Below are 22,748 nucleotides of genomic sequence, written 5' to 3' on the forward strand. Positions count from 1 at the left end.
TCTCACTGTTACCATGCTATATTTTTCACTCTTAATTTCTACTGCATTAATTTTGTAATTGTATTTCTATAATTTGTATGCTATTTACTTTGTAATTGTATGGAGCTTTTCTCCCCAGGACTGCTGAAAATGGACACTCGCTGTCCATTCAGAGTATCCTGGCTAACAAATGTTAAATAATAAAGTAAAGAATAATCTACCACTGGTTTTGTAGCCATTATATAGATGTGATCCCACCCTACTTACCTCTTATCATTGCATCATATGCTATCAGTGATGAATCTGATCCAGTCACAGAATTTTATCAGTGTGTCACTGTGGTCTGACACAGCTGCTCCTCCCTTCCATTGTCATTTATTCATATATCCACATCTCCCTGTTCCTACTGTAATACCTCTCCTGTACCACATTATGCATTCTCTTCCCCTTGGGAAAAGAGAGATAAAGAATGATTTAGTAATTCTGATCTCTTTTTTTCTTCATCTTGCTTCCATTAACCTGTTTCCTAACTCACACTATCAATGCTCCAGAAGGTTATTAACTCTATTTATATCCATGTGCCACCTTGTAGCTTTATATCAAACTCTCATTTGACCATCAATACTATTTTAGCTGCCCTTTCGTAGCCACTTTGGAGTTGTTCTTTCTACCTCTTGTACTTTCTTATGAACCATGGGTTTTATGTTAGCACTTCACTTCAGTTCCTCTTTTGGGCAACATGGATGATAATTCCTAGCATTCCCTCCCTATGATGATACATTTGCTTATAGTCTTCTGTACCTCTATCTGAAACACTCCCATAATTCTCAGACTTTGCTATACACTCTAATCATTTCACATTCTCCTTACTTCTCTTTGCAGCATAGTAAGAGCCAGCCTTCTAGGTATCCAAGCTACAATTGTTGTTGTTTATTATTTTTCTTATGAGGTAACAGAAACTTCCCCATGCATGATACATGTTATCCAGTGTCTCCCTAAATTTTTCTTCTGCAATCTAAATCTGTTTAGTGAGGATCAAGTTTAAGACAGACTGACCCAATAATTTTGCAGTTATAGACACCCATTGCCTTGACAAAAAGTTGAAACAAAGGCATTCACCCAGAAATAACCTGTTGACCACAGCTTGACCATCTGTAATGCTGGATTTACTGCCAAGCAGTATGATTTCTCCTCAGGGGTGAAGCCTGAAAGGGTATGTTTTTTCTGAGAATGGGTAACTCCACCATTATTTATGTTTGAGCAGTGGTTGAAGTGCGAATAGGCTGATGTTGGAGCAGTAATTCTTTGTGTTACACACTGGAATTATTTAAAAATACTTCTTACCTTTTTCTGTAACTGCATTGTTCACCACAGGCCATAAGAGAAGAGATTTGAGATTCAGACTTTGCATTTGTGCCCTTAAGGTTATATATTGGCATATCCAATAAATGGGCAAGTTGTATTTAGAGTCATGATTATGCAGTTTTACATTACATGCAGCTGTGACACTTTTCATGCTTGTTATTTGTGTTTTTGTGTTTTGGGGTCTTATAAAATTGTATTATTAAAGTGTATTTTGTATGTTCTTTACTGTTCAAAAACAGTAACACAATTTAAAATTTTACAGTGCTCAGATTTCAGTGCTGGACTTGGTGGCATTCATTTCCAACTAGTTAGTTAAATACTTTTGTGATAGTGATTGTTGTTTACCATTGATAAAACAATTCCATTTAGCTGAAATGATGGGTTTGTATTGAAGTGCATAATTAGAAATATTGAAGAAGAGACACAGACCCTAAAAGTTCCATTGCAGACTTATGAATTAGTTACTAAGCAGTGAATTTCTAGGTTTTATAACAAAAACGTTTATTGAAAATTATTTGCTAGATATGCTGCAGCAAACCAAAAAGTCAGCTTTAAAGTATGCTTTTAGTTTTATAGGTCTCTAAACATCCGAGTGGCTCTTGTTGGCGTGGAAGTATGGAACGATGCTGATAAGTGTTCCATAACACAAGACCCCTTTTTGAGTCTTCATGAATTCCTGGACTGGCGAAAACTTGAACTTTTGCCTCGAAAACCTCATGATAATGCACAGCTAGTGAGGTAAGCATAATTCATTAGTGAACTCAGAAGCCAATGTACAGAATATTTTTACATAGGACTTATTTATATTGCTATATGTAGTAATTTTAAACCGTTGACCTAAGTCTTTTTTTTAAGTCACTGTGACATGGACAGCCAAATGAGAACCTGAAGTTGGGAGAATATGCAGTGAAAATGAACATGCAAATGAACAGTTATGGTGGCTAACATGTTCTACATCTAAAATTTCCATTTGTAAGACCAAACTATGCTTGCTTTCGCAGCAGTATATGCATCTTTTTTTCTTATCCCAGCTACTGCTTTTTTGTAATTATGGAAGGAACTGCTACATGTGTCTCTGAGGAAAGTAAGAGCAACCCCTCTTCAACAAATAATATGTGTATCTGGAAAATGTACAAGTCAAATGGTTTGTGACTGTATCAGCCTTAGTCACATACTGACCCCCAAACTCTGGTTTATATATTTGGTCATTTTATCCACTCCTTCTATGCTTTTATATTCCTTGAAAGGAATGTCCTGCCCTCTGTCACCCTGGATATTCACTTACACAGTGTGCAGCACACAATTCTTTTTCTTTTTTAGTTCACAGGACTGGCCTAGTGGCTGTCCATCCTGTACCTAGTTGACCCATTTGTTTCTCTGTCAGGTCTAGAGCTGTTCAGCCCATTCATTTCCCAGTGTACTCAAGTAGTGGGAGTGTGTCAATCTGCAGATTGTCCTATCCCCACCAGCATAAGAGATTGTGTGCTCCATTATAACTGCACATGGAAGATGTATTCTAATGCATATATTCAACCTTTTGGCTAAGAGGCACACTGACATACAGCATAGGTATACTAGGCTCCTTATGATGGGTGATACCCCAGCACTCCTGCAAGTATCTCTTGTGTAAAAGCCAGGCCCCCCCCCCACTCCAGGACAATAAGCTGGTGTCAGCCACTCACACCCTTCCTACCTTACCTGGTCCATTCACTACATCTAGTGCTGGCAGGTTATCTCAGCTGCAACCAAAGCTTTAACCCTCTGTGTCATGTAGCTAGGTAGCTGTGTAGCACAACATCCTGTGAATATATGTTTATTAAATGGAATAACATACTGTTTTTGAAAGCTGCTTTTCCCTCAAATCATATGATGGAACGTATAGCATCATTTTGTAAATATCATTCATATTTTTGCATCAGCATTTAGCAAAATTGTCCTGTAAATTTTAAAAGCTCTTAAAAAGCATTTCTTTCCAATTTCTTCAATGATATACCAGGTGAAGTTAACATTGTCTGTCAAGGTCAGACAGTGTATATTTGCTACTGCCGTTAAAACATAAAATGAGGACTGCAGAGTGCCTTGCTGATTAAAGAGGCTGACTATGTGAAATAGGTGTTAAAGGCCCTTGGGTGTGTTAAATTCCACAGAATAGGAACCAAATCCATTTGCCTGAATTTTCACATTAAACATTTCTGAACTAGGTTGAGAATGGAAGATAGATGTGAAATTGCTTGGCAATAAATGTCAAGCCTAATGTGAAGCACAATAAAAAGGCATAGAGAAAAGTGTGAAGAACTAGTAACAGTGGAAGAAATCTGGATTCAACCAAGGAATCACTATAAGTTTAAGGAGAATAAGTAATGAAAGCCGAGACAGTGTAGGTAAATAATAAAGTAAGAGGGTGATTCAAGAAAATAAAGGCCATAAAGAAGAATACAAAGGTGGGGCATCAATGCAAACATGGACCAATCATAAAACAATCACTATGGCCATATATCAGGTCAAGGCAACCAGATATTTAATCTACTTGAGCAAGACATGGCATTCTGCATCAGGTTTGTTCATTTGTTTGTTGTGCCTGCTAACTATTTGGGGTCAAAAGATAGCCACCACACATTTTTCAGATGTAGTGGTATTTTATGATGATAAACTAGTCCCACTCTTTTTGCAATGAATGCATACACCAACCAAAGTAAAGCACTTTTATGCCACCTCTAAAACATGCATATGTACTGCTTGGCAGATACAGGTCTACATCCTGAGCTCATGTACAGTGATACTCCTTCCTTCTGTGGGTATCAGTGCATCACAGGCTCTGTCTACATCCATCTCTGGGATGGAGGAGTCTGTATAAGCTGTTCACTCCATCTTCCGTCACCCAAGTTGTTAGTCAGTCCAGGGTGATACACCTCTAGGTCAGAAAACTTGCAGACTGAACCAGTGTTTTAACAGAACTTCAAATTGCTTTGATGCCTGGTCCTACTTTTGAGCTTATAAATACTAGATGCCAGAGGAAGATACCTTAAATGAACTGCAAGTTTGTCATTTGGGTTGGCTAATTGCATAATATGCTAGTCTTTGTTATGCAAGGTTTGGGGTTTGAGCCTTGCAAATGTATGTAGCTTTGGCTCATTTATCCAGAGCTTCCTTGTGCCTGGCTTGGACACCTGTGTCTGCAAGAGTTGAATTCTTGGGTCTAAAATCATCTGGACCTACAAAGCTGATGTAAGCATATTTTTTGCACTTGCTCTAACTGTTTAAGTGATATTTAAGACTTCTGTGCTGCATTTATTTATTTGGTTGAATTTATCACTGTTTTTCAGCCTGCTCTTGCTAAAGAAACTCAGTCTATTTGTTACTGTACTGCTCTTAGGTTGTTTTAATGGGTCTATATGATGCTATCGAATGGACTAAATAGCGAATGCTATTTAGTCTATCCAATACTGTCGAAATGGCAAAATAATGAAGTCACGGAACATCAAATTTTTTGCCAGGGAAAAAAATTTGGTGGGCCGTCTTCAGGACTTTGCCATTTCTTCCACTATGTTGCGATCACGGAGTTGGTATATTTAAGTAGGGGGGGTGTGGGTGGTACAGCCCCCCACATGGGGGGTGTGGGTGGTGAAGCCCCCCACTTAAGTTTGTGTGTATTTATTTATTTATTTTTTTACGGAGCAGTGAATTTTTTTCCCTGGGAAATAATTCGCTGTTCAGTTTGTTCGATATTTTGTTGTTTCGATATTATCGGTGCGATGAAATAGAATTCACTATATACATCATACGATAATATGCTATTGCTGCGTTTTAACAGTATTCTGCAAAAGCTGTTCCGAGTCTGCCAAAATATGTCTACATTTTGCAAGGTTTTTGTGTGTTGTGAACATTTTTCAGGGTTAGTGAACTTATTTCCAAGGATTCCTGATATTTCAGGAATTCTTACTTCTGTTCTAAAGCATTTGTAACTGCACTTGAGCTCAAAGCCAGTTTGTTTTACATTGGAAGGGCTCTTTTACACTTTGGTGGGAGCAAAGATCTAAATTCAACCCATCCAAGGTGGGAACTACTAGTCGATAGCTTATTGTGTTTTTATCTGATTGGCCTGAGCATTTAAGTTTAGAAAAGTCTTTTATCCTGCTGGTATAAAAAAGCCTCGCATTTATGCATTGTGCAAACACGGCTCCCCGTGTTTGCATATAAGCCAAACTCTCCAGTTTAAAATCCTCTATAGAAAATGGTCTCCATAGTCTCCCACTGTTCACATATGCTCAAAGAGCTGCCAGTTTGTGCAGATGGTGGTACCACTGCAGGTCATCTAATAGTATCCTAATAAACACTCACTTTGACCTTTAAGTGACTCTCCCTTATTCCTTCTCCTTTAGAAATTGTGTTTCCTTGCCTTATATAGAATAGGCTAGATTCAGATTTGGTATCACTCTGCTCTTAAAACCACCATCTTACATTAAGAGGGTCTACCTGCACCCTTGTGGCAGAAGTGTGCAGCTCAGGACCCATCTGAGTTGGGGAATGTTGGAGAAAGGATCAGTTTAAATTTGCCTGTATATAACCCCCATGTTTGTGCTCAGTTTACAGGAGCTGCTCAAGGTTTGGAAACTTTAGCCAGTGGTCTGGAGTGCATCTGCACTGATATCCAAGGCATCCACTGAAAAATAAACTGAAAAATAAGTATATTTTAAGCCAGCGCTACACCTTAAATGTATTTAATTGAATTACTGCTTCATTTTTGCTGTTTGTGACTAAGTCCAGCTAGCTCACTTCCTTCCCAAATACAACATTCAGAAAAATCCTGCCACAGTGAACAGGCAGTTTTCCATCATTTCTCCTGCCAGCTTGATTGATATGGGCATCTTGAGGCAATGTAGGAATTGCCTCTTGTATACTGACAACCATATACTCCTAAAGAAACTAACCCTATGCGAGCAATGCAATACACTGTGGAATTGGAGTCAATTCTCTCACGTAAAAACAAACTAGCCATCAAACAGGCTGATATTTACTCATGCTTCACCTTACAGGCAAACCTCACCTCTCAGACTTCCCAAATGCACACCACCCACACTCCCCACAAAGCAAAAATAAACCACTACACATATCAAAACACACACCCATGTCTCAATAAATAAGCACCTAAGGCAAGACGCATCAAATGTCTTGGTCTTACAAGACTCCATAGTGAGACACACAGATGTCCCCCTTACCAGACTGGACAAGGATAATGTCATGGTCAGATGCCTGTCAGGTGCCAGGATTTGATAAATCATGCATGCACTCAAGTCCTTCAACAAAAAGTACCGTTATGACTCTGTCATAGTCCATGTTGGAGTGAATGACTTGAGATGTACCTCTCTGGACTACATGAAGAGGGATGTGATGGAACTCTCTTGATCGTGTCCCAGACAGGCATGTCCCTAGTCCTAAGCAGTATCCTACCCTCACCCTGGCTGTTGCCACAATATAAACAACAAAATGATTGACTTCAACAGTTGTCTTAGCTTTTGGTGTCAGTTCAGGGGGATCCAGTATCTGTCAGACTGGAAGGATATGGTAGACGGTCCTTGCTGCTTTGCTAGAGATGGTCTGCACCTGTCCCCCCCTAGACTTTCTGATACTGGCAAAGGCCTTTGCCTCCCCATAGTACCTTTTTTATGCAATGTAAAAACAAATTTTCCAGTGTAACAAAATGTAATTGAAACAAACTCAGGGTCATGCTGGTTAATGCTAGGAGTTTAAACATGAAACTGCACTCCCTGGAAGCACTCCTCAACTTAGAGTATGCTGACACCTGTGTAGTTACTGAGACATGGTTCAAGGCCACTGAGAGCACCCTGACTGTGCAAGGCTATAATGCCTTCTACATGTTCAGACCTCAAAATGAGTGTGAAGGAATTAAAGGTGGAGGTTTAACCATCTTCATTAAAACCAAATACACTTCAAGACTGGTCAAAACGCATGACTTGCTTAAACTACTCCATGTCCAATTAACTATTGTGAAAGTACCATAACACATTATTGTTAGCTACAGATCCCCCTCTGTGAACCAGGATAAGCACACCGCCTTCCTCAGTTTACTGGAATTCCTCACCATACAGTCAAAAATGTTAGGTGTGGGAGATTTCAACTATCCTTCCATAGACTGGGGGACATCCACAAGTGAAAACATGCTCACCCAGAGGTTCCTGGACTTAGTTAATACAAATGCTCTGGAACAGATAGTTTACACACTCACTAGGGGGTCTAATGTTCTGAACACAGTTCTCACCAACATGGGGGTGTCACTGTACATCCCCATGCGTGATGCCCTCCCTAGTTAGGTCAGACCACAAATCAGTCTTGTTTGAAGTAACTACTGGAACTGACACCCTCAAAGGAACAAAAATTATAAAGAACTTTACGAACCCTAACTACAGCCTAATAAGTGAGGGTATAAAAAGTTTTATACCCCCTGCAATCGCAGACATCAATGATCACTATGTAGAAGTGTATGCAAATGCTCTGTACAAATACTTAAGCGACTGCGTAAACTCTGCTGTACCTGACAGTATCAAAACCAGGACTTGCCATAAAAACAAGCCACCATGGTGGACTTCAAGTATAAACAGATTATATAACAAGAGGAAGAAACTGTTGTCCGAAAGCAAGAGGGATATCACTCTGCAGAGGAAGAGTTCTCTCCTAAGCCTAAACAAGAAAATCAGATATCTTGTAAAGTCTTCTAAAGCAAATTACGAAACTATAATTGCATCCCTAGCCAAGGATAATCATAAGGCATTTTTTAACTAGATCCGAAGTCTAAAAGGGAATGCCCAGCTATGTGCTAAACTGGTTGTAGATTGGATCACTCATCCTACACCAGAAAATATCGTCAAACTGCTAGCTGACAGATTCAGTGCAAATTTTAAACCCCTATGCCCACCTACCAAATCCCAAAGTATACCTGATACCAGCTCTCTGCCTAGTATCTCTAGAGAACAGGTAATCTCTGCATTTGCCAAGGCCAAACACACCACATCAGTGGGACCAGATAATATCCCAGGTTGTTTACTAAACAATCTAAAACAAGACCAAGTGGACCCACTTGGCATTCTCTTTAATCATAGCTTGAAAACTGTCTATGTTCCTGCAGAATGGAGAGCAACAACAGTAATCCCCTTGCACAAAGGGGGAGCAATCAGCTGACCTTGAGAAGTATAGATCCATAAGTCTTATCAACAAGGACATAGGCGACCTCCAAACACTGGACCCAACCCAGTTTGGCTTTGTTAATGTTAGCTCATGCTTATTAAACCTGGTGGATGACTTTGAAAATGTCACCAAAGCCATGGATGAAGGTAAGACGGTACACACTGCCTATCTTGACTTTCCAAGACTTTTGACACAATTCCCCACTCTGGCATCATTGAGAAACTCTCCCAGATAGGGATTAACCCGTATGTTACTAGATGAGCAGCTAATTGGCTCACTGACAGAACACACACAGTCAAAATTGGTGACTCCTATCACCAGTAGAACACCACAGGGATCTGTGCTGGGGCCTTACTGTTTGGTATCTGTTTCTCAGAAGTTCAGGCCAAAGCAGACAGCCTTTGGTTCACCATGTATGCTGATGATTGAACACTGAGAGCAGTCACTGAGTCCCCCACTGATGTCAACATATTACAAGAAGGGCTAACACAAACAAATGATTGGTGCCAAAGCCATAGTCTAAAACTAAATACAAAAGGAATGCATTATTATTCACTTTGGCAAAATGGATTTCCATACAAATTACAATACTGACAGCACCCCCCCCCCCTTAGTTCCAATCCAGTGGTGCGAGACTTGAAAATACAGGTTGATAGCAATCTGAACTTTGACCATTAGGTTTGCACAATGGAAAGAAAAGCCTTCTACGTTATGCACCTCATAAGTAAGGGAAGAGCACCCAGGTCAAGGGATGTTCTAACTCCACTGTACTTGACCCTCATAAGACCACTAATAGAGTATAATGCACCCTTTCCCATGTACCTCACCAGACACCTGCAGCAGCTGAAGAGACCTCAGAAGTTTCTCACTAAGAAAATACAGGGACTTCAAACCATGACCTACATGGACAGGCTGAAATACTCTGCATTTTATAGGCTGCTGAGAGGTGACTTGTGCCTGGCCTATAGGGCAACCTCCAACCCTGCCTTAATGGAAATGTTGCACATTCGCAAGTCAAATGACAAGAGTCACTCGCTCTAGGGATCTCAGCCTAGCTTGTCACATTAACAGAACATGCTAGAGAGACAGATATGTCTCCTAGAGACTGCCGCTTCTCTGTAATAGGCTTACTATTCATGTAAAAGAGAGCTCCTCACTGATCCTATTTAAACACAACCTAGATAATTGGTTGGAGATTGCAAATCCACCCTTGAGGTGGCACCCATGACCCTTCTGGACAGGTATAGCCAGTGTTGATCACAGACCTGCTCTGTTCAAAAATTCATTCAGCCAACTACACAAAAAGAATAAATGGGGGTACTTGGGATTAACATTTCTAGGCTTGTAAAGGCTCTAGGGCTGCTAACCTAGTAACCACCTATGAATTTACTTTGTTTTCTTGACCCTCTTTTATAGGCTCATATACAAGTACTAGGCTACCTGCCCTTGAAGGCCATTTTAAGTCTAGCCAGTTTCTCTTTTGTGCTACAATTAACCTATCCAATTTGGTTAGAGATTGGCCTTGCCCATCTCATCGTTGATAATTATATTACCCCTAACAAGAATAACTGAGATCATACCATAGATAATTTGGGGGGACCCATGCATTGAATAAAGTATTTAAGAGCTGCCTCTGTCCATTAACAGTACAGGGGGCAGTTCTGATGTAAATTTTCTGTTTCCCATCCATAGATCCAAGTTGCAGAGCAGGGATGGATAGGGATGAACTTTGTTTTATTTGGATGAGGAGTCTGCTCCAAAACAGTCGTATTCTCTACGAGATATACCTGTCCCTCTAAAGCATTCTCTTGATGTTCCAGAAGAGGTTTATGCACCTATTTCTAATGTCATCTGAGTTAATGATGTGAAATAAATCTGTTAGTGTTGGGTTGGAGGTTGCCTTGTTTGCCAGATAACAGGCAACCTCCTAGAGATCTGTAGGATACCGAGTAAAGTGACAGGGCTTTGAGTCAGTCAGTGTAAAGCATTTTGTTTAGGCCTTGTATCCTTTTATAAAGGGATCTCTGTAGGCATTCAAAGTGTTGCATGTGTCTAGATAGATACTTGTCAAAGGGGGCATTATATTCAATGATTCGTCTAAAGAGAGCTGAGTAAAGGGGGACAATGACATCCCTAGATCTAGACACAATCCCTTTGTTCTTAAGCTGTGTCATATAGATGATTTCTCAAAGTATCAAAGTTTAGTGCTTATGAATACTAGATGTCCTTCCATATCACTGTTGCTATATTCATAACTTAAGGTATCTCCTGCCAAGGACAACTCAACGTCATGCCCGTATACCAAAGCTTTTAGTACTTATAGGCATCATATGTCACATGTATCCTCCCTGCACAAGGCACAGGACAAAAAGGTGATGTACAGATGCATACACTCAAAACATATTTGCTGTCAGTTCAAACACTGTCATTAAACATCTGTCTGAATGCCCTTTTGCTGTGCCTGTCATCAAATTGCATTTCATATACGTGCCCCATTGGGGTTTCTTGTTCTCTTTCCTTTTTATTTAGTGCTCTTGCGTTCATGTCACCGAGAAAGGGAAAATGTCATTGTGGGAGGCAGATTCCCCATAAAGACTGTCATGACCACTGTCTTTTCTTTTTGGATGCTTCCCACAACCATATTCAGTGTTCTACCTGCCAGTCTTTTGTTCCTAAGACCCTATGTAGTCATCTCTTCTTTTATCTGTTTACTTTGGAAACCAACATCTTAAGATGTTGGCTCAAGGTGCTATGGCAGAGTCTTCCCGTCCTGTAGGTCAGCTGTCTGCCAAGAAAAAGGCCAAAAAATGTAGGTCTGATAAAGCTGCTTTCCAGCCTGCTTAGACTTCTCTCTCGAGGCTAGTGAACACCCTCATCTTGTGGTTGCCTCAGATTCCTCTGCTGCAACCCTGTTGGAGACCGGCTTGGATTTGACTTCTTGCACATCCTTGCAGGCTTTACAATCTTCTGCTCCTGGCATTGAAGGGTAAACTCAGCTAATTATATCGAAGGGACCAATGCAGATTCCGCAGATCATAGTTAGAGAGAAGATCCTTACTATGCTTATTGTATATCTCCAGAGGTTAGACCCTCCTAGGGTGTTTTGTGCGGATGCCCCACAGAAAAAAAAAACAGAAATCCAAGCATATTTCCCCTGTATTTAAGGATCCCCTATGTGAATGGTAGGATTTTACTCAGGGGTAATTTAATTCTTTAATGACTTTAAAGTCTCCTCAGGGGGTGTCTGTGGTTGCTTCCTCAATAGTCTTCCACTCCTCTTAAAAGACCTAGGGAACAAGACTCTTCAGATGATGAGCTGGATTCTGGGGCCGAGTCCCTGGCTTATTCTTCTCAAATTCCTTCCTCTTGGACTATGGTTCAGAGGAGGATGATCCTATTAGTACAGACTCCTCTCTGGAATTCTCCTTTGAGGATACAGTTGCCTGCATGATGGAATTTGTTAAGCAGGACTGTCCTCAAGTCTCTGACATTCAGAAAAGGTATTATGAACTCCTCCAGATGGAGTCCCCTAAGCCATCAGCTGTTCACTCTGTTCTGCCTTTCCTTCTGAATACCTTTTCAACAGCTTTTGTGGTCCCTGATTCTCAGCTTCATCTACTCCCAAGAAACCTAATAGATTTTACAGGTGTCTGATGAATGTAAATTTCTTTATAAATGCCCTTCTGCTGATCCTGCTGTAATGTCTGTATGTTCCTACAAGTCCTCCAAGTTGTTGCCCTACACCAAGGTACTTTCTTCCGATAAGGATAGTAGAGCCATGGAGAGGCTGGGCAAAAGGGTTTATACTGCTGCCACTTAATCCTTTTGGGCCATTGATTACCAGACTCATATGACCAGTTATGTCTTTGGCCCTCCTTACTCAGGTCCCCAAAGTGTTTTCTGACCTTCCTGGCTCTGACAAGAAGGCTTCTGCCCTTTCCCTGTTGGGCTCTGCCTGTCAGGTTGCTCACCACTCTATCAAATGCAGCCACAATGCAGCTGATACCTTGTCCAGGGTGGCTGCCTTTGCTTCTGTTATGAAGCATTACCCTCCACTTTCATCTTCAGGCTTTGCCTGACGAAATTAAGGCCAAACTATTGGATGCTCCTTTGGATAATAAATCTTTTTGATGCTGCTGAGCTTTTCAAGTCTCTCCAGGATAAGGTTAAAGCCTTGCAGGAGTTGAAAAATATTTTTGTTTCTCTAATTCCTAAGTTTCAGAGGAATTAGCCCTCCAAGTCTGCTTTTTTTTCAGGTGTCTTGCCCTTCACCTAAGGGAAATAAGGGTTCTAGACATGTGCTTCCTGCTAATTCTGCTGAAACCCCTACCACACCAAAACCTGCTTTTCAAGATAAGCTGGGTTCCATTTGAAAATTTGCTTCCCCTTTTCCTTGACCAGGTTCCCTTATCCCTACATCTTTCACTGTCCCTTCCAAATTGGTTAAAGATCACAACAGACACTTGGGTTCTGTCCATTATCAACCAGGGATATTTCATGGTTTGGAAATCCTTTCCCAGAACCCCATTGAGAGCAGTTTCCTCTCTTCTAGAATTACTCCATTCTCTTTTGATCAGGGGCACCATTCAAGCTGTGCCAGCTCCCTAGGTAGGGAGGTTTTTTTTACTCCGGAATGCTTTTGGTCCCCTGAAAGGAGTGCACTTGGAGAACACTTCTAACTCTTTGCCAGCTCAACACCTTTGTCAAGATTCCTTCTTTTCAGGTGTTGCCTCTTCAGACTCTTTTTTTTTATTTTTTTTCACCTACTTCTACCCCAGGCCCTTTTTGGTCTCTCTGGATCTTAAGGATGCCTACCTTCATATCCACATCTGTCTCCTATTCAGGAAATTTTCCCTATTTCTTCTTTGCATTTTCAGTTCTCTGCTTTGCCCTTTGGCCTCTCTACTGCCACAAGGGTATTCAACAAATGTCTCTCTCCTGTAATTGCCTTTTCCAGGATGAAATAAGTTTTTATTTTTCCCTTTCTGGATGATTTGCTTATTTATGCTTCATCCCCTGATGGTCTGCTTCAGGATCTCCAGTTTACTATTTCCTTGTTACAGAGTCTGGGATTTACCATAAACTTCCAGAAATCAGCTCTCACACCTTCTCAGGATCATATTTTCCTCAGTTGTTGATGGAGGATTGTCACAGGATTACTCTGCTCGTATTTGCTTTTTCATGTAAAGGCAGTATGTTTGCAACTCTGTAATTCAGTACACACTAAAGAAGCTGAATAACAAGCAGTGAAACCTGTCTAGGGATTTTAATGTTTGGAAGTTTACTCTTTGATTGTTAAGCACTAGACTATATAAGGTTTGGTGTTTTTTGTTTTTTTTTTCGTATCAGCTCCTTTCCTGTTTGTCATGGTTCAGTGTGTGAGCATCTGCATATGTTTGTGTATGTGTGTATCTATACATAAGGAAAAACAATAGACCATGGGAAAACTGGTACATGTGAGTAATACATTTAAATAGTGACACCTGAAGGCTCACTGATTCCCATGGTGCGAACTACACATTGCTGTTTTACAGGAATTACTACTGTGGCAACTAGGACTTAACGTTACATGTTACTGACAGCCTCTTATAATGTACCTGTTTTGAAAGCATTTAGAGGGAACAAAACGAAACCGAAATCACTTATCTCTTTTCTCATTTAACTCTGTCCATATCATAGATTGCTGCAGTTTGTCTTAGAGCCCTTTCTTTTCTCTCTGAACACACTTGCAATTGATATATCATTGGAAAATGGAATTCATCCTGTAATGAAAATGGTAGTTTGCTCCTGACATAAAGAATACAGTGTAGGTGCTCCCAGTCACAGGTTTAGCCAGATTATCCTAACTAGCTACAGTTATGCTTACTACAGTATAAAACTTTAGGATTTTAACTTGACTGGTTGTCATATTTTTTAGTACTCATCCCATCTAAACATGGCAAATAGCAGCTACTTATCACATCACAGATACAATGATGTACTAATAGTTATACAGAGTCAGGGACAAGATTTATATAAAGTGTTTGTATCAATTAGGCACTAGCCACACAGGATAGGAGTACAGCAAAAAAACAGTAAGCAAATAACTCCACGGTATTCAGCCAAAAGAAAATATACAATCTATTTATTAAAATACAAATTGAGGTGGTGACTTTATTATTTTGTCAGTTCTGAGGAAGTCCTGGAGTTGAATAAAAGGGCTCAACTTATATTTTAATAAATAGATTGTATATTTTCTTTTGGCTGAATACCGTGGAGTTATTTGGCTACTTGGTTTGTCTATACGGGAAGCACACCAGGTTTGGTTCTTTTTGGTGTGTTGTTTCAGTAAAACACAAAAATCTATAACCTATTAGCTACTAGTAGAGGTAGATATGCAGAACAGGCATGAACGATGAGACTTATCCTATTGTAGCTTGGATGAACAGCATGTGACATACATTTATGACCCCAGCTCAGTTTAATTAGCAGTGATCTCTGTGTTACAGCAGGTAAATACTGCATGTCATGTAAAATGGATTTAGATCTGTTGAAGCCTGTTTAATGGCAAAAATGCGCATCTGTTTGTTTTTCAATAAAGATGTTTTGATTTATAAACAAGTTATAATTGTTTGATTACTCTGAAGTCTCAGCTGAACTTGTTTACAGTTCATGGCTCTTTTTTCCTGATTTTTTAGGATTTTCATCCAGCTGCTTTGCTGCTCACAAGTACTAGTTGTCCCTGTTATCTATTTTTATATATAGGTTCATAGGTTCATACTAGGCTCTCTGCCCTAGGGCATTTATAAGCCTAGCCAGAATGTGTTTGGCTTTCACCACCCATTTTAAATTTATTTTGCTATGCCCTTTTTTGAGGTTAGTATACTGTGCCTCTGTCTAACAGTGACACAGAAGTGATACCCGGGGTAAACCTATGATCTCCCATCCACTCATCAAGATTCCTCTTGAAGAGAGTCAGTGAGGGACTCTGCCTAACCTGGACTGGGATTTTATTCCAGAGTGAAGGGAGCCTCTGGGTTATGAATCTGTCCCTCCAGCAAGTCCTATTTATTTCAGTGCTGAGGTTCAAGTCTCTCGAGCGCGTAGTTTGATGGGATTTGGATTTTCTGAGGTGCAGCATGTCCATTAATTCCGAGCTGGACATGGCTTTATACGTCAGGCACAGATCGCCTCTGAACAGGCGGTATGCCACTGAGTAGAGCTGGAGTTTCTTTAACCGGGCGGCATATGGCATCTGTTTGAGCCCTTTGATCCTCTTGGTGAGGTACTTTTGGGGTCTTTCCAGTTGCTGCAGGTGTCTGGTAAGGTACATCCCAAAAGGAGCATTGTACTCAATTATGGGCCTAATGAGGGATGAGTAAAGAGGCACGATGACCTCCCCTGATCTAGATGTGAATCCCTTCATGATTAGGTGGGCTATATAAAATGTTTTTCTAACCACTTTGGCCACGTGGTTGTCAAATGAGAGATTGCTATCAACTTGGGTCCCCAGGTCCCTAATTACTTCTTCTGTACTTAATGGATTACCACCTATGTGGTAATTTGTGGGCACTTTGTTTTTGCCAAAGGGGATGACTATACACTTTTTGGCATTTAGCTTGAGGCCATGGCTCTGGCACCAGTTGTCTGTTTCTATGAGGCCCTTTTGGAGGATGCTTGTGTCGGCTGGAGAGTCGATTATGGCGCCCAGTTTGCAGTCATCTGTGAACTTGGTCAGCCACAGTCCTTCCGTGTTGGCCTGTACCTCCGAGAAATATATACCGAACAAGAGAGGTCCCAGGACTGAGTCTTGTGGGACACCACTTGTAACTGTTTTGGAGTCTGACATGGCTCCAGCAATTCTAACCATGTGGGTTCTGTCCTTGAGCCAGTTTGCAATCCATCTAGTGACATAGGGGTTTATATTTAAGCTGGTGAGCTTATCTATAATGCCCGAGTGGGGTATTGTATCAAAGGCTTTTGTGAGGTCCAGGTAGGCTGTGTGGACCACCTTCCCCTCGTCAATGGCCTTGGTGACTGTTTCAAAGAAATCAACCAGGTTTAAGAGGCAGGATCTGCCCTTAACAAAGCCAAACTGGGTAGAATCCAGTGTCTGTAGGTCCCCAATATCTTTATTTATGAGGTCCATGATGATCCTTTCCATAGCTTTGCAGACCAAGCTAGTCAGGCTTATGGGGCGATAGTTTCCAGGATCCGTTGAGGCACCACCTTTATGGAGAGGGACCACTGTTGCTGTACGCCACTCTTTGGGCACATATCCTGTAGTAAGGCTGAGATTGAACAGTAGTTTTATGTTTGGGTTTAGCTCTTCTTGGAGTTCATATAGGATGCAGCCCGGGACACCGTCTGGTCCCATTGATGCTGTGTTTTTTGCTTTGGAGAGGGCGGCTCTTACCTGAGCATCTGAGATGTCAGGGGCAGCACTCTGCTGGGATAGATATTTGCCCTTTTGGTGGGGAGTTTGCGGTGAACCTGTCAGCTAGGATGTTGGCAATGTCTGTGGGTTCGTGTATTTTTGTCATTTTGGACTAATTCTGAGCATATCTGGGAATTACCACCCAGGTTCCTAACATGACTAAAGAAAGCCTTGTGATTATCCTTAGTGTCCTGTGCAATTTTTCTCTCGAAGCTGGCCTTAGACAATTTTATGAGTGCCCGTAGTTTTTTGCTAATACTGATCAGTGATGCCTTCCCTTTTTGGGATTTTGCTCTATCATTTAGTAGCTTCCTCCTTCTATTGTATAGTTTGTTTATGGCTGGGGTCCACCAGACAGGACGTCTGCCTTTGGAGGATTGGGTCTTGGTTTTATTTGGTTTTATTTGGGATCGCATGATCCATGCATTCCTGAAGGTGTTCATAGAATGCATTTATAAAGGATTCTGGGGTCAGGGCCGTATTTTCCACAGGCCCGGGGGCTTTGAAGGATTCCACCTTGGTTTTGAGGAGTGTGAAATTTGCTTTAGAGAAGTTTTTCACTGTGGTTTTCTGGGCAGGGGGTGGGGTCGGGATGTGAATATCCAGTGAGATTAGTTTATGGTCTGATCTTACCAGTGAGGGATACACTTCTGGTCTGGAGCATAGAGTCCACATGTTGGTGATGATCAGGTCCAGTATGTTTTCCTCTCTTGTGGAAGTGGTAACAAGTTGTTCACATCATTTGAGTTTATAAATTCTAGGAACCTTTGGGCTAGGGTGTTGGAGCTAGAGTAATGCTCCCAGTCCATGTTTCGGTAGTTGAAGTCGCCCAATATAATGGTGTTTGGAGAGACCTTCATATTTTCCAGTGTTCTCAGGAAGGCCGAGTGGGGTTCCTGGTTTGGGAGGGTGGTCTGTAGCAGGCTATAAACTGGAAGGCAGTTTTACCCACTGTTAGTTGCACATGGATAGTCTTTGATGCTTCGTGCTTTGCCACCAACCTGGAGTTGTGGGTATCTTTGATGAATATCGATACTCCCCCTCCTTTTGTGGTTCGGTCCAAGTTTTGGGGCCGAAAAGCATGGTATGAGGTATAACCTGGTAGTGCTGGGGTGCTCTCGGGAGCCCTGAACCAGGTTTCTGTTACTGCACAGATATCGATGTTCTTCATGCTAAGGAGAGTTTCGAGTGCGTGCATCTTGAGGTTTAGACTTCTGGTGTTGAGTAGGATTACTCTTAGTTTCTTATCCCTTGTGATACCTATGGAGGTGGGTTTGTCTTTTGAGCCTTGCCTAAAAAAGGCACTATGGGGGTAGCAAGAGCCTTTGCCAGTATCCGAAAGCCCAGGGGTGACAGGTGCAAGCCGTCCCTAGCGAAGCATCGTGGCTTGTCGAGCATATCATCCCAAGCTGACAGGCATTGGATCCCCTTTGAATGACACCAGTACTTAAGCCAATTGTTGAAATTGATCATCTTGTTTTCATATTGTGGCATCATTCTTGATGAGGGTAAGATGCTACTCAAGGTCAGGGTCATACCGGCCTAGGCTACATGCTCAGAGAGCTCCTCTATGTCTCTTTTTATGTAGTCCAGGGAGGTACGTCTCGGGTCATTCACACCAGCATGGATAATGACTGAGTCATATTTGTACTTGCCTTGGAGTGACCTGAGTGCTTGTGTTATGTGGCGAATCCTAGAGCCTGACAGGCTGCTCACCGTGACCCTCTCCTTGTTCAGCCTGGTGAGCGGGACGTCAGTGTGCCTGACGATAGAGTCACCTATTACAAGTGTATCAGGTGTGTTGTTTAGTCTTAAGGGCTGTGACTGTTTGGCACACTGGCTTTGTGAGATATGCATTGCACATGTTTTGTTTTGGGGTAGTGGTTGCTTGGGTGTCTGCTTTGGAGGTCTCTGCTGCTTAGGCAGATCTTTATTTAGAGCCTCCGAGTATGTTTTTGTGTGATTATGTGTTTGGTTTGCTGTCGTGGTAGGTCTATGTGAGACTGGAATTGTAGTGAGTGTGGTTTCCTTCTCCTCCTAACTGGTTATGCCGTTACTGAGTTGAGAGAGCTTAGCCTCCAATTTGGCTACATGGTTGCATCTCTCATGTGTTGGAATTTGTTGGGAGGAGGAGAGGGTTGTCTGTGTACATAAGGCAGTTGTAACATTGCCTCAAGATTCCCAGGTTCACCAGCTGGACCAGAGAGGAGATTGAGAACTGACCTTTGGACATGCTAGAATAATATTGGGAATTCCTTTATAATTGAAAACAAGGGCCAGTGGGGAGTGAAGGTGTAGTGCTTTTAATTTTTAGTGCTGACTTATATAATTGCTTTAGTGAGCAAGTGCCAGGTAACTTAAGTGCAATGTGTTACAGGTAACTTAAATGCAAAAACGACAAACAGTAACTTTCTTTCAAGTGAAACAAGGAAATAAGTACAGTAAGCAATGCAGATATCACTAGTGATCCACAGAAGCACTGAGAAGCCGCGTATTAGGTGGAATTAGCGTTCCAGGGAAATAACAAGCAAACAAACAACAAGCATATAAACAAATCTAGATTCAGCAGGCCTGGATCTAGTCTATGCTACAGCAAACAAGGTGTACCAATTTCAGTAAGATACAGTTCAAATATTCAGGCGCTATAAACCTTTAACCAGAAATTCCCAGCTCAGAAGGGCAGAGTCCAGCCTCTTCTCCCACAAGACTGCAGACCACGAACCTTCTTAATGTAAAATAACTGGCCTGAAGCCCAAGTGCTTAAACCAGAACTAATACACTTTAAGAATAACAGACACTTGGCTCTCAATCAGCAGTTCCCAACTTAGAAGGATGAAGGCTACCTGTCCTGCCACCACAGTGCATGCCACAAACCTTCCTAATGTAAAACAACTGGTCTGAAGCCCAAGTGCTTAATCCAAAAGACTTAGAATGATAGCTACACTTTAATCAAGTTACTATATATTTTATATGCACACATACATGTGTGTGTGTGTGTGTGTGTGTGTGTGTGTGTGTGTGTGTGTGTGTGTGTGTGTGTGTGTCTATGGCTAAGGCATAGGCATTTGACACAATACCCCATTTGGGCAATGTTGACAAACTAAAGTGGTTAGGTAAAACCCTTATGTAACAAGATGGATAGCCAGCTGGCTCACAGATAGGACTCAGGAAGTAAGATTTTGGGTGTCCACCTCTACAAACAGGCCAGTCACAAGCACAAATCTTCAGGAATCCGTCCTGGGACCACTCCTTTTTGGCATTTACTTCTCTGAAGTAAAGGCCAGCATCAATGGCCTCTGGCTAAATTTGCAGATGATTGCAAATTAGGAGCTGTCAGTGAATCTCCTACTGACACAAATGTTTTTCAGGAAGGGCTGACACAGACAAACGACTAGTGTCAGAACCATGGACTAAAACTAAATGCCAAGAAATGTATAATATTATCCTTTGGGAAGACATCCACCTCTGTAACTATCATATTGACAACACACTCTTAAGAGCTGACTCAGTAGTTAGAGACTTGGGGGAACACATAGACAGTAATCTAGTCTTTGACTATCACGTTTCCACAGTAGTGAAGAAAATCATTCTGTGTTAAGTCACTTATAAAAAAAGGTATGGCATCTGGGTCCAAGGATTATTCCACTGTATTCGCTATTCATTGAGTACAATGCCCCCTCTGGTGTGTCCCTAACCAAGCATATCCAACAATTGGAATGTCCACAGAGGCTCCTCACTAAAAGAATACAGGGAGTAAGTAACTTGTATTCTGTCTCCTACAGGCTGTTGAGGGGAGATCTATGCCTGGCGTACAAGGTGTTGTCAGAGCCCACTGTGATGGACCTTCTGCATATCCTCAAAACAAACAGCCCCATAATTACTCATTCTAAAGTCTTAAACCTTGCCTGTTATACAAATAGGACCTGCTCGAGAGACAGGTATGTATCCCAGAGGCTACCCCTTCTGTGGAACAAGCTCCCTATCCATGTTAAGCAGAGTTCCTCCCTAACCCAATTCAAATGTAACTTGGACAATTGGATGGGGAACAGGAAATTCATCCCTGGTTTACCACCTAGGTTTCTAATGGGCACAGGTAACCTGGAAATGGTTCATCTCCCAGGCCCCTGCATGTAAATGTTTCATCTCCCAAGCCCCTGCTTGCACTTATCAAGGGTATCAGAACTTGTCAGAGATTTGGGATGCATGGCTAGGCTTAAAAAGGTCCTTGTGGTCATTATCTACAAACCCCTATGAACCTATGAAATGAAGCTTCACTGACACACACACACTCACACACACACACTCACATCCATAGAGAAAGAGAGAGAGAGAGAGAGAACATATGTATATAAACAGCCAGGGATGAAAAATGGGGGATATGATGTGAAAAAAAAATACAGACAGTACCCCCCTCAATGCAGCAGAGAAAAAACAATACTATTGTTCATCAGGAATGGAAGGTTAATGTGCCAGAAACTTACTGAAATCCCTCAGCTTTAGTTCAAACACTAAAATAACTGTTGATAGTTGATGCATTGTAACATTTTCCATGTAAAGTGACACATGCAAATGAGGGCACAAAATAAACACATATAGCACATGACACAGAATAAGCCTGAAGAATTAATTAGTGGATAAATGGAATGGCCTTCTTTTGAAGGACATAGGTTGAAAAGCAGTTAGGGAACCCAGAATGGTATGCAACTGACCCAAGTTTATTTTTGTAGACATTGCAAAATTAATGTTTTTTTAAAACAGGATGTGTTACTGTGTCAGGCCGGAAGAGCACTAGGCTAAGGAAATCAAACCTCCACTAACTGGAAAATAATACTTACCAGATAAGAACAAATGCAGGTGCTACGTGTTACTGTATTCGTGCACAGTTGTTCTGATTTTTATTTGCTCGTTTTGATAGTGTTGTAATGATGATACCTCTACTACAGTAGTCTGTAAATTCATTTATTTCCCTCTGGCTAGAGGGGTCAGACAGTAAGTATGGATTCTGACCCAATCTGCACATTTGGAAATAATGATAGCTATAACATATTTACACCCTGATATTTTGTAATGTGGAATAAATTGCTAAAGGGTTGTAAAATCTTTATTTCTACCACAAAAAGTGTTTGCAGGCCATTAACAATAAATTCAGTTGTCTACAGCTTTGATTTTCACATGTGTTCATATAATTTTGTACTCAGAGCTCAAGTTTAAGCAATATAGAATCATTTTTACTATTTAATTATGCACAGTAACAAAATGACAGGATCACTGTAACAATGCAGCATCAGCAAACATTTTTATATTTGTTTTCAACTGTGGAAATCCACTTGGCAGAAGTGCCTCTCTTCAGGGTAAATGCAGGAACACAGCCTGGTTAAATGAATTTCATACATGATGCAAATAAAGACTGAGGAAATCCTACCACAGGACTACCAAATGAAACTTTTCACTAAACTGCCAGATAAACTCAAACATTTTTTTGTTTTCAGATAATTCTTATGCTGTCCACAGTGGGTATTGTCTAGTCAGGTGATTTCACATACATATTTTCTTTTGTCAAATTTACTTCCAGGCTAAATGAATGGGGACAGTGTGATACTAAAAAAATGATTGCATGTTGTATACAAGTCTAATTCCTTTATGCATACTTGTTCTGTGCCATACTGATAATGGACAGGCACCTTATGACTTGTACATGCCATTTCTGTGGCAGTGTGATACTGTGCAAACCAGTGTAGGAGACCAATTCTGGCTTACTTTATTTAATAATATTTAACCTACTAGGATG

At 41.1% G+C, this 22,748-nt stretch overlaps 1 protein-coding gene across 1 annotated transcript in view; it reads left to right on the top strand.

Annotated features, from left to right (window-relative positions):
• Window positions 1–22,748, top strand: part of ADAM12 (ADAM metallopeptidase domain 12) — a 2,765,134-nt gene that overhangs the window by 1,636,018 nt on the left and 1,106,368 nt on the right. Inside the window, exon 9 of the mRNA XM_044056180.1 lies at window positions 1,913–2,082. Within this exon, the coding sequence (XP_043912115.1) occupies window positions 1,913–2,082 (170 nt within the window). The remainder of the gene's footprint in view (window positions 1–1,912; window positions 2,083–22,748) is intronic.

This window comes from Protopterus annectens, chromosome 14.part0, assembly GCF_019279795.1.
Source record: "Protopterus annectens isolate FY-2018-M chromosome 14.part0, PAN1.0, whole genome shotgun sequence".
Classification (NCBI taxonomy): Eukaryota; Metazoa; Chordata; order Ceratodontiformes; family Protopteridae; genus Protopterus; species Protopterus annectens.